At 43.1% G+C, this 12,802-nt stretch overlaps 1 protein-coding gene across 1 annotated transcript in view; it reads left to right on the top strand.

The window, feature by feature from the left end:
- LOC311099209 (uncharacterized protein) overlaps positions 1-10,204 on the top strand; it is a gene marked incomplete at both ends in the record, with an annotated part of 74,763 nt that extends 64,559 nt beyond the window's left edge. The window contains 17 exons of the mRNA XM_084139890.1: positions 3,659-3,754; positions 3,920-4,059; positions 4,277-4,403; positions 4,507-4,587; positions 4,716-4,814; positions 4,930-4,977; positions 5,174-5,347; positions 5,797-5,927; positions 6,079-6,151; positions 6,968-7,042; positions 7,287-7,412; positions 7,662-7,757; positions 7,852-8,061; positions 8,278-8,455; positions 8,619-8,733; positions 9,326-9,498; positions 10,123-10,204. Of these exons, the coding sequence (XP_083996016.1) occupies positions 3,659-3,754; positions 3,920-4,059; positions 4,277-4,403; positions 4,507-4,587; positions 4,716-4,814; positions 4,930-4,977; positions 5,174-5,347; positions 5,797-5,927; positions 6,079-6,151; positions 6,968-7,042; positions 7,287-7,412; positions 7,662-7,757; positions 7,852-8,061; positions 8,278-8,455; positions 8,619-8,733; positions 9,326-9,498; positions 10,123-10,204 (2,024 nt within the window). The remainder of the gene's footprint in view (positions 1-3,658; positions 3,755-3,919; positions 4,060-4,276; positions 4,404-4,506; positions 4,588-4,715; positions 4,815-4,929; positions 4,978-5,173; positions 5,348-5,796; positions 5,928-6,078; positions 6,152-6,967; positions 7,043-7,286; positions 7,413-7,661; positions 7,758-7,851; positions 8,062-8,277; positions 8,456-8,618; positions 8,734-9,325; positions 9,499-10,122) is intronic.
- Positions 10,205-12,802: the final 2,598 nt, after the last annotated feature.

The raw sequence follows: 12,802 nt of genomic DNA, 5'->3' as shown, positions 1-12,802 counted from the left end.
GAATGGCCAAAGGGTGTCTATTATCCCCATGAGCCTGAAGCCACAGACTGGCCAAACTCGTGTTTCTAAAAATGATTTCTAAAAATGAATTCAAAGGCACTAATAAGTCAGTTTTCATTTAATTTGTATTTAATTCTAAGTAAGTCACAGCCTAAATGCCCAATGTATAGACTACACTGATTTAATACAACAAAATGTTGTTTAAATGCTGAGCCCTTTATGTCCCTACCAGCCTAGTGTGTTGCACTCGCAAATGCTTCACAATGTATTTCTTTGTAGGCTGTAGCCTTGAACAAATTTAAATAATATAGCCTAAATAATTCATTTTCTTCCCTTCTTAGTCTCCATCTGGCTCCTGACCTATTTAGAGTGTTTGTATGCTATTTAATAGGACATGTAGCCTATTTGAAATGATGTTCGCTTCCTACATTCACTTTTTCATGTTTATTCAAATACTTTTCATTCAAAATGGTTTGGTTTAAATACTTAAAAAACAATTGGTAGGTCCAGGTAGTCACAAAAATACAGTGGGGAAAAAAGTATTTAGTCAGCCACCAATTGTGCAAGTTCTCCCACTTAAAAAGATGAGAGAGGCCTGTAATTTTCATCATAGGTACACGTCAACTATGACAGACAAATTGAGAAAAAGAAATCCAGAAAATCACATTGTAGGATTTTTTTATGAATTTATTTGCAAATTATGGTGGAAAATAAGTATTTGGTCACCTACAAACAAGCAAGATTTCTGGCTCTCACAGACCTGTAACTTCTTCTTTAAGAGGCTCCTCTGTCCTCCACTCGTTACCTGTATTAATGGCACCTGTTTGAACTTGTTATCAGTATAAAAGACACCTGTCCACAACCTCAAACAGTCACACTCCAAACTCCACTATGGCCAAGACCAAAGAGCTGTCAAAGGACACCAGAAACAAAATTGTAGACCTGCACCAGGCTGGGAAGACTGAATCTGCAATAGGTAAGCAGCTTGGTTTGAAGAAATCAACTGTGGGAGCAATTATTAGGAAATGGAAGACATACAAGACCACTGATAATCTCCCTCGATCTGGGGCTCCACGCAAGATCTCACCCCGTGGGATCAAAATGATCCACACAGGGGGACCTAGTGAATGACCTGCAGAGAGCTGGGACCAAAGTAACAAAGCCTACCATCAGTAACACACTACACCGCCAGGGACTCAAATCCTGCAGTGCCAGACGTGTCCCCCTGCTTAAGCCAGTACATGTCCAGGCCTGTCTGAAGTTTGCTAGAGTGCATTTGGATGATCCAGAAGAGGATTGGGAGAATGTCATATGGTCAGATGAAACCAAAATAGAACTTTTTGGTAAAAACTCAAGTCGTCGTGTTTGGAGGACAAATAATGCTGAGTTGCATCCAAAGAACACCATACCTACTGTGAAGCATGGGGGTGGAAACATCATGCTATGGGGCTGTTTTTCTGCAAAGGGACCAGGACGACTGATCCGTGTAAAGGAAAGAATGAATGGGGCCATGTATCGTGAGATTTTGAGTGAAAACCTCCTTCCATCAGCAAGGGCATTGAAGATGAAACGTGGCTGGGTCTTTCAGCATGACAATGATCCCAAACACACCGCCCGGGCAACGAAGGAGTGGCTTCGTAAGAAGCATTTCAAGGTCCTGGAGTGGCCTAGCCAGTCTCCAGATCTCAACCCCATAGAAAATCTTTGGAGGGAGTTGAAATCCGTGTTGCCCAGCGACAGCCCCAAAACATCACTGCTCTAGAGGAGATCTACATGGAGGAATGGGCCAAAATACCAGCAACAGTGTGTGAAAACCTTGTGAAGACTTACAGAAAACATTTGACCTGTGTCATTGCCAACAAAGGGTATATAACAAAGTATTGAGAAACTTTTGTTATTGACCAAATACTTATTTTCCACCATAATTTGCAAATAAATTCATAAAAAATCCTACAATGTGATTTTCTGGATTTCTTTTTCTCATTTTGTCTGTCATAGTTGACGTGTACCTATGATTAAAATTACAGGCCTCTCATCTTTTTAAGTGGGAGAACTTGCACAATTGGTGGCTGACTAAATACTTTTTCCCCCACTGTAGATGGGTGTTGGTTAAAATGTGATTTTAATGAATGGGGCAAATTTGGAGCGGGAGTTTATTTTCCTGTGAGGGAGGAGCGGTTTTTAGTAGAGATTAGGAAAGGACATGGAGCACCGGAGCACTGCTCCATGAGTGATGAGCAGGATTTCCAACCGCTCAACTCCGCTCACATGCTCTGCTCTCAATGATGTCACCAGACCTACAGTATACAGTAGAGGTTAATTTCTATTGGCTCAACTGAGGACAAAGGTAATGAGTTATGTGTACATTGCACAATCAATCTTCTACGTTTGCGTGCCTATGATCCGTATGATAAGCTGTTTGTAGGATGAAGTAAGGACACACGTGTGGAGCCTGGGCATCATTTTAGATTTGATTGATTGATTGATTTGATCATTAAAAGTAGTAGGCTGCTCCAGTCAGAGACAACATTGCATACATTAAATATTATTGAGGGTAAAAACACGATAAAGTCTTATTTTATTGTGATCCTCTTTGGCAAACAATATGGCAGGTGGGCAAGATCGACAATGCACACGCTTGTTCACACAATGTAATAAATAAAAAAACACAGCACTAAATTACAAATATTTATAACATAATCAACAGTACAGCGGTGCCCATAGGTGAAGCAAAGTTCAGCATTACAGACACACACTCAACCTCCTGTATGTAGACTCAGCATAAGGAGCAGCACGCTATCAATCAAGGTGGTAGTCACTCTATCGATCAAGGATAAAGTGGGAGTGGTAATTGTCCGGAACCTGATTTGCAAAAGTCAGAACCATCAACAAGAGTTCACACAGAGTTCAGCTATACTATATGCTAATGAATCCAAGGGGACCATAAAATACATTAACCGAGCTTAACCGGATACATTTCAGGGGTAAAAACAAAAGAGAATAATTTAAAATTATCTTAATAATCTTAAGAATGACTTAAGACGAGAAAATCACACTGCTGATACCAGTTGTAAAACATATTGATGATAACAAAACGCATAATAAATCATATTCAAACCTGATAAGGTGATTTAACGAAATCATATGTTAAATACAATCACAACCTTCCTATAGATTATGCACTTTTTATTCTTTCTAGCAACTCCAATGTTAGGAGTCGGCCCTGCAGAATCCCTACCACCCATTGGCTATTAGGAACCATTGATACAGGGCAGATTCCCAGCCCTGTGGAGGTAGAGGATAGGCTGAACAAACCCAGTGACACAACACACCTGTGTCCTTACTTCCTGAATGATGACTGTGCAGTGTGCACATAACCCATTATTACCTTTCTCTTAAGTTGACCAGTAGAAAATGGAATAGGACATTTTCCTAAATAAAATGTGTGTGCTTGCTTGTCTTTGAATATTTATACTTGTGAAATAAATGGTAGTGGGGTAAAACAACATGCAGTGGAAGTGGTAATGACTGCAGTAGTAATTTAATTGGTAGTGACTACATTAGTAATAGTAGTGACTGTTTTAGTATGATTTATAACAAGAGTATGTCAGATTGCTAGAGTTGCCTTTCAGCAAGCAAACTAATGACGTGATGTTAGGTCCCCCAGGTGATCGTGGAGCCGATGACCTATATTCAGTAGGAGGACCAGGCCCATCTGGACCCTGGGGAGATATTGGGATCATGGGTTTACCAGGTAACACACACACACACACACTCACACACAATCACAACAAAAGGTATTCTTGTATGCATGGCATACCAACTTATGATATCATACTGAAAATGGTTCAAACAAATTAAAATCCAATTGATTATGTTCTTACAGTTCTTATTGAGTTGTGTGGATGTGATATCCTAGGTCCCCATGGAATAAAGGGAGTTCCAGGTTACCACGGAGGCCCGGGACAAGACGGTAGACCCGGTCCATACGGGCCTAAAGGAACTAAAGGAGAGGCCAGTTATGCTCAACCAGGCCGACTAGGACCACCTGGACAGAAGGTGTGTTCAACAAACAGAACCACAGTCTATTACCAGCTATTGGAATCACTGCCAAGGTGCAACACAATACTGTATAACTACAGACACCATTTAAACACCAATGTGACTGTTACCTGGCTCTGATAACACTATTCTCTCTCTCTCTCTCGCTCTCTCTCTCTCTCTCTCTCTCGCTCTCTCTCTCTCTCTCTCTCTCGCTCTCTCTCCTTCTCTTTAGGGCGAGCCAGCAGTGTGGAGCAGACATGGTTCCAAGGGAGAGAAAGGCTCTCCTGCTTACGCAGGTCGTCCAGGCTCCCAAGGTCCCACTGGAGCCAAAGGAGACCCAGGACATTATGGACATCATGGTTACTACTACTGAAATACTAATTATGATAGATGATCATGAGGATGATGATGCTTGTAATTTTCTTAGTCTTTCTTTCTTTTTGTTTCTTCTCTGTGATCCAGGACCCCAAGGTCCTGCAGGGCCACCAGGTACCGATGGTCCTCCAGGCCCCCCAGGACCCACTCCGTCATATGGAGCTCCAGGTCAGAACATCACTAAGGTTTATTCAAGAAATACTGTATATCAATGAAAATACAGTATGTGTATGTTTTTATGTCTCTGACGTGTGTGTATATGTTGTTGGGGTGTCTGACCATGTACTCTTTCATAGGACAACCAGGGTTACCTGGCCCTCCTGGTCCCTGTGGTCCTAAAGGTAACCAAGGTCACGATGGTATTCCTGGACCTGCTGGTCAGAAGGGAGAGACACGTAAGACACCTTGACTTCTACTTGCGTTGTGTTTTATATCAATACTTCTTGCCCCATGCATATGTAATAATTTTACATTTTGTGGATATAATATATCTTCTGGTGCTCTCTCTAGTGATTGTGGGGTCGACTCCTGGCCTACGTGGAGAGAATGGACAACCAGGTGAGTCTCGGATTGATGACATCATTCCTATACCTTCAGACATGTACCACTGGCTCAACATTTGGATTTGTTATTGGCTAAACCTATGTTATTAATTAGAATTGGTTCTGTAATAAACTTGATTTAAGTTACTATTGGCTCCGTCCATGGCTAAAATTGGTCTAATTGGCTAAAATTGTTTTCTGTTTCCCTATAGGTCCAATGGGAGATGTGGGTTTTCCTGGCCCCACTGTTTTGGGACCCCCAGGGTTTACAGGAGACCGGGGCGTCGAAGGACCCCAAGGTCCTCGTGGTGAGCCAGGGCGTGGTGCTGTTTGTCTCAACGGGCTGAAAGGAGAAACTGGTCCTCATGGCAGACCTGGAAGCCCTGGTGAGGACTCACTGTTCTTTGTGGCTTTGGACACCAACTCTGTCACTGATTAGCTCTATACCTGAATCTAACTGAAACTGTAGCAGTTAGTGCTGACACAAACTCTACCCTTGAATCAAATTCAATCTCTATCCTTGACTCTATAGGCTGGTTTCCCAGACACAGATTAAACCTACATCTGGACAGTATAGAGAATAAAGTGCTTCTTAGTCAAGGACTAGGCTTGGACTCATTATGAACAACTATCCCAGATTCACTCACACTATTGGCTAGTTTTAACTCACTCATTCAAACTCTTATTCCTTCTGACTAACAAACTCAATAGTTATGACTTAGTAAGTCAAACTCTTATCTCTGACTCTAACTCAACCTCTCCCTTATTCACAACGGCCCTGAATGCTACTCTATCAAAACATGCCTCTGACTGAAATGGGTCTTTCTGTCTGCAGGGCACCGGGGCCCACGGGGCCAGTCAGGGTCTGGAGGCTATGAACATAAAGGGGACAGGGGAGACCCAGGCGCTCCAGGGGGCAGAGGCTTCGACGGGCCCAGAGGGGACGCAGGGATTCCAGGGCCATGGGTGAGTCACTCCACTGAAGAGTACAAGACCAACTAAATGTTGCTTATGTTTTGGAACATCTCTTAAAACGCTGGAAAATATAGATGTTATAAGTAATTATGTGTATAATTTATAGTCTGAGTTATTGCTTGAATTGCTTTCTACCCCCTAGGGACCAGGAGCCATCCCTGGACCTCCAGGACCAATAGGTGAACCAGGTCACCCTGGACCCCCAGGATTCCCCGGTAATCTTATTGCATCAACAACAATCCTCTGCATTGTCATTTTTTATTTACAAAAACTAAATTGTCATTACACCATAGAATTGAGTGCAGCTAAGAGTTTATCCTGACCATGAAGAACTCTGGGTTCTGGTTCTAGTTCTAGGGCAAATACTTTTCCCTGGTAAGTTCACATGCTCTGGAAAAAACTCCTGTGCCTATTAATGTGTGCCGTGTGTTGTAGCCATCAAAACGTCATCCCTAGATTTTCTTTGACATGCTAGATGGTGTGTGTGTGTGTGTGTGTGTGTGTGTGTGTGTGTGTGTGTGTACAAAATGTGTTTGGTTTGTTTCACTTGAGCGAGTCTGACCACAAGTCTGAGACCACTATGATGACACCAAATGCGTTTGATGGATCATTTTTGCATTCTTCTAATGCAGGGTCTGCTCAACCCTCTTCCTGGAGATCTACTGTCCTGTAGGTTTTCAGTCCAACCCTAATTTAGCATATCTGATTCAGCTAGTTAAGGTCTTGTTGAGCAGCTAATAAGTAGAATCAGGTGTGTTAAATTAGGGTTGGACTGAAAACCCACAGGACGGTAGATCTCCAGGAAGAGGGTTGGGCAGCCCTGGTCTAATGCCTCTTAAGGGGAAAGTAGTCCAAAAGTAATTAGATTACATTACTCAGTTTGGGTAATCCAAAAGTTACGTTACTGATTACAATTTTGGACAGGTACTAGTAACTGCAAAGTATTACATTTAGAAAGTAACCTACCCAACCGTGTGTGTGTGTGGTGCAGTTGGTGATTCAGTGTCTCTTGATGAACTGTGGTGTTTTAGGAGAGACGGGTGATCCTAGTTATAACCCCGGCCCCAAAGGACCAAATGGAGCCAAAGGCCAGCCAGGACCACCAGGTCAATATTTAACACTCAACATTAAACTCTGACAACTCAACATTAAACACTGACAACTCAACATTAAACACTGACAACTCAACATTTAACACTGAAAATTCAAAACTCAACATTCAACACTGAAAACCATTGGGTCAATATTCAATTTACCAAAGCATCCTAACTCTAAACAGTATCTTTAGCACAATTTATTCTTAAGGAGTTAGTCAAAACAAATCAAAGGTTTTTTCATGTACATCTACAGGTCGTCCAGGGCTTGACGTGTCTGGACAAGTGAGACACCATCAAGGGGATCCAGGCCCTCCTGGTCACCCCGGGAACCAAGGATTTCCAGGTCCAAGTGGGCCGCCAGGACGGCCAGGATTTGCAGGTTCAGTATCCTTTTATCATCTGCAACTACAAGCCACATGGCCAGGCCAACCATGATTCACTTCAACCAAATGTCATATTCTTTCTAACTAATGAAGTAGTCTATGGGGAAGGAGTGAATGCAACCTATGCCATGTCTTAGCTACGGGCACCACAGGCTAACATTAGCACAAATGGTCTCATTAGCTCCTACTTTAGCTTTGGCTAACTAAATTGCTTACCAAAATCAAGTTGCCTCTCTCACTGCCAGGCCCCACAGGCCCTAAGGGTCAGTACGGAAACAGCCCTCCAGGCCTGCCTGGCTTCCCCGGGCGCAAGGGAGACAAGGGATCACAGGGACAGACAGGTATTTATATAAATGTGTTTGCCAGTGATCTTGTTGAACATGAGGCGAACCGTTGGAAAACATGTATTTTATCTAAGTGTTTTTGCTTGGGCAGGGCCGGTGGGCTACCAGGGGCCTCCGGGTCAGAAGGGTTCTCGTGGCCCGTGGGGCTCCAGCACGGCAGGTCTGGCTGACAGTTTCCTGCTGGCCCGACACAGCCAGACGATCAGAGTGCCTGACTGCCCCAGAGGCACCACCCTCATCTACTCCGGATACTCTCTGCTCTTCATTAATGGCAATGAGAGAGCCCACGGACAAGACCTAGGTAAACAGCATGGAGTCACACATTAATAGTCATGAGGCGCACACACACTGCTCAACACAAAGTCACCAAACGCAGAGCGGTTTCTACCTAGAGGGTACAGGTCGATTTGGGATTGAGCAAATGAGGTCCTAAAATTGTGATGTTAGCTCGGCACTCTTACTTTTGCTGTTAATTTGACATTGTCTCTCTTTGATGACCTCACCACTGTCCCCCCAGGCTCCATGGGCAGCTGCCTACCTCGTTTCTCCACCATGCCCTTCCTGTTCTGTGACACGGACAACACCTGTCGCTACGCCGCCCGCAATGACTACTCCTATTGGCTGTCGACGGAGAAGTCCATGCCGCGCAGCATGGACCTGATCAGAGGAGACGAGATAGGGAGCTACATCAGCAGGTACACAGTCCTGGGAGGAGGGACAAACACACACACACACACATACTTGCAGTCTAAAAAATACAGGGCCTCTACAGTCTGCACTCTTTATTTTGGAACACATTTTGACATGTTGCACTGAAATGACACTATATGCTACACTTGTTGGTGGTGTGTGATTTAGGTGTTCAGTGTGTGAGGGCAGCTCCAATGCCATCGCCATCCACAGCCAGACCACCAAGACCCCAGACTGTCCTCGTGACTGGGAATCCCTCTGGACTGGATACTCCTTTGTCATGGTAACACCCTGTTCCCTGTATTATATCGATATACTGTTTAATATCTGTACTTACAGTGCCTTCAGAAAGTATTCATACCACTTGACTTATTCAACATTTTGTTGTGTGACAGCCTGAATTCAAAACAGATTAAATAGATTTGTTCTCTCACCCATCTACACACAATACCCCACAATGACGAAGTAAAATCATGTTTTTAGAAATGTTTGCACATTTATTGAAAATGAAATACAGAAATATACATTTACATAAGTATTCACACCCCTGAGTCAATACTTTGTAGAAGCACCTTTGTCAGCGATTACAGCTTTGAGTCGTCTTGGGCATGTCTCTATCAGCTTTGCACATCTGGATTTGGGGTTGAATGATGACGATGATGATGATGATAATGATATGAATGATAATGATGCAAATGAAACATCATAGTAGGAGCATAATGTAGCATACTCCATTGTGACATAATTCAAAACTCAGTCTAACTTACTCTCCTTTACCTTCTCTATACTTCTCTCCCTGTCACTTCTTCTGCCCCATTCTATACTCCTCTCCTCCTTTCCATACCCCATTGCGCCCCCCTCTCTCTTCTTCCCAGCAAACGGGTGCGGGTGCTGAGGGGTCGGGGCAGCCCCTAGTCTCTCCAGGCTCATGTCTGGAACACTTCCGCCAGGTCCCCTTCATCGAGTGCCACGGCCGGGGAACCTGCAACTACTTCCCTGACTCCTACAGCTACTGGCTGGCCTCGCTCGACCCCAATCGCATGTTCAGGTTAGAATCATCACATCAGAGATCGATTCAGTGTTTATACTATACGATCAGTGGTGTAGTGGAGGGTAAACGCAAGTAAACGCAGTTTATGCATATTTTTTTAGATTTTGCATGAGCGTTTACCCACCTATTGTGGAAAAATGCATAGAACATATATGGAGCGTTACTTTATTCACCGCAAACGGTGATTAGCGTTTACCCACCTATTTTTTTTTACCACTACATCACTGTATACAATACTAAACTGTTCAAATCAAGCTTTATTTTGAGTGCTCTTTTTGTTAGCTTTGCTTTTCGGTAGGGTGCTTTTTAGTCGTTCATTTTTTTTATCCGTTTTTATTCGTTTTTTCCCGTGAAGCAGACTGTGTTGCATTCCATGTCTGAAATGTACTGTATAATAAAGCTTGATTTGATTTTACTTATCAATATTTATGGCCACATACGGGGATGTTTTCTTTTCAATACCTGTACAGCATTATCTTTTATCAAGATAACTGTAGTTATTTATGTTTTGTGACAGTGTTCAGTATTAATCTAATCATTTCTAGGGTGGTTTAGGTCATTCTGTCTGGCCTTACCTATACACCACACTAAACTCCTCTTCTTTGTGCCCCTCCCCTGCAGTAAGCCTGTGCCACAGACTGTGAAGGGACGTCTTCTAGAGAATGTCATCAGTCGCTGCCGCGTCTGCAGGAAACCCTATTGAACAGTGCCAGGGGCCGGAATAAGAGTTGGGGAAATTACCATTGGGAGGAGGGGCTAAGGAGATTGACTGGCCTATGGGGATGTGACAGGTAGTGTAGGTCAGTGGTCGGTAGCACTTTATTTTATGGTACTGTTTCCACTGGTATTTACATGGTATTTAACATGAAATATATTTGCTAACAGGTACTTTCTGGTATTTTCTTCAAGAATTCACCACAATTGGTAACTATCTGGTATTGAATGGTGCTTAGTAGTGCTTGTTTTAATGAATCTCAAACAAGTAATGCATACGTAATTCATGTGAATTCACCATAAAATGTCTTAGCAAATACCTTGTTATTTTCTGTACCGTAAAATAAAGTGCTACCCAGTGGTCCTCACTCCGGGTCATGGAGAGTACGGATGTGGAACGGTTTTAATTGTTTTTGTCCGTGATCACCTTGTCCTTAAGCCATCAGCCATGTTTCTAAGGAATTGTGTGGTTAGCGCATTAGAGTATTTGTCTGAAAGAAAACCCCATTATATAGACATTACAATATGATTATTGTCCCATCATTGTTAAAATCCCATCAAAGTAACGGTTCAATTTGCACTGACTGAGGCTGTGTGCAGGGTAATGCACTACCACCACAGGTCACCACGTGGTGTCCAACATACCTTGGTTCAAATAGCATTGGCTGTGAGTGTTAGAGCCTGCCTGGACTGCCAGATGGCAGGGTTTGCACTTTTGGGACTATTCCATCGGGTCCATTTTACCAGGCAAGCTCAATCAAGTGTTTGGAAAATGTCTAATACTACTTTAACCCATGTCTGGTACCCAATTCAACATACATGGCTAACCAGAGAGACTACTCATTACCTCTGAGTGTCTTCAGACAGTAGCTTGATTGGTGTGGTTAATAACACAGGAAATATACTAACTTCACAACACTGACAAAATATGTAATTCAGACTGACATAAATACAGTATGTCATTAAAGCTAGAGTCCTTAATTGAAACTATAACAAAGCGGTCACCCCAGATCTGTTTTGGTAAAAAGCTGAGGGATGAGCCTGGAGAAATGTAACCACTCTCAAAATAATACACAGAGCTGTGGATGCATTATTGATATCAAAATTATAGTTTTAGCCATGTTTTGAGGCTATACACTCTTAGAAGTAAAGGTGCCTGGAATAACCTTTTTGGGGTTCTTTCCCGTTCAAAAAGGTTCCTCGAGGAACCTGTCTGAAAAGGGTCTTTGAGGAACCCCTGTGTACATTTTCAAACCGGAACCTTTTCGTGATGGAGGGGTTCCATTTTTTTTCATTTTTAATAACATATTGTAGAGGTGGCAGCATATCAGAACATTGAAGGCGTGGCTTATTTGAGGTGTGGCTTTCAGGTAGTTCTTTTTGGCCACCGGTTAGAGTAAATGTAATTCCTCTTCATGTTAAGTTTGTACACTGCAACAAAAAAAGTTATTGAATATTTATGCATATTACATATTCTAATAATAATAACATTGATTATTTAATATAGTAATAAAGTGTTAACTAACCCGCAGTTTGCGTTTGGCATCTTTTTGTTTGTTTTCATGTGATGTTTTTGTAACCGGTGTGAAATGGCTAGCTAGTTAGCGGTGCGCACTAGTAGCGTTTCAATCGGTGACGTCACTCGCTCTGAGACCTTGAAGTAGTTGTTTCCCCTGCTCTGCGAGGGCTGTGGCTTTTGTGGAGCGACGGGTAACGGTGCTTCGAGGGTGACTGTTGTCAATGTGTGCAGAGGGTCCCTGGTTCAAGCCCAGGTAGGGGCGAGGAGAGGGACGGAAGCAACACTGTTACATTTTATCAACTGTACTTGATCGTCAGTGTTTAATCATGGCAATTAAATTGTGGAGCAATGGACTGATCCTAATACTTTTAAGTATATTTGCAAGCACAAATGGACTCAGCTATGGTAACGCTGCGGGCAGGGGTATCCAGTACTATCGTAGAGAGTTCCTGCTACAATGTAATTCCAACGCGCTGGAAAGCCCAGTGGTGGATTTAATTCCAGACTTCCTGAAAGCGAATCACAAGACAACTTTCAAATGCAAGCAAGGGAAATACGGGGGGATCCGGCGGAGATTGAAAGCGATGAGGAATAAACTTCCCTTGCCCAATCCTTAAGGGGAAACGCGGACGAGCTGACGGCTAACCTGCGCTACCTGCATGAGGACCGGGGACACCTACATCCTTGCAATCACTGGCTGGATAATCGGGTGACTAACAGCGAAGTGGAGCCAGCTGGTTTCACTATGATCAAACAGGATCGAGACCCTGCTACTAGTGGGAAACATCACGGTGGTGGGGTCTGTTTACTTATCAGGGACCAGACGTTGAACTGCTGTCGGTGTCCCTACGACCCCCATTTACCTGCCCTGTGAGTTCCCACAATTGTTTTGCAACTATAGATGTCGGGACTAGGCCTATGTTTTCATTGAGGGATGAAATTAGTAGCCTATGAATACATCAAAATAACGTTTATTTAATTGGTAACCTGTTGTAGAAAAGCAATTGTTAAGTCGAGGTTGTGCAAAACAACTTTTTTAGCCCGACTGTGCTGATCTACGGTACTCTG

The sequence above is a fragment of the Coregonus lavaretus genome, assembly GCF_964263955.1.
Source record: "Coregonus lavaretus genome assembly, chromosome: 23".
Classification (NCBI taxonomy): Eukaryota; Metazoa; Chordata; class Actinopteri; order Salmoniformes; family Salmonidae; genus Coregonus; species Coregonus lavaretus.
Note: the sequence above shows the minus strand (reverse complement) of the source record. Positions and strands in the feature narration are given on the sequence as shown.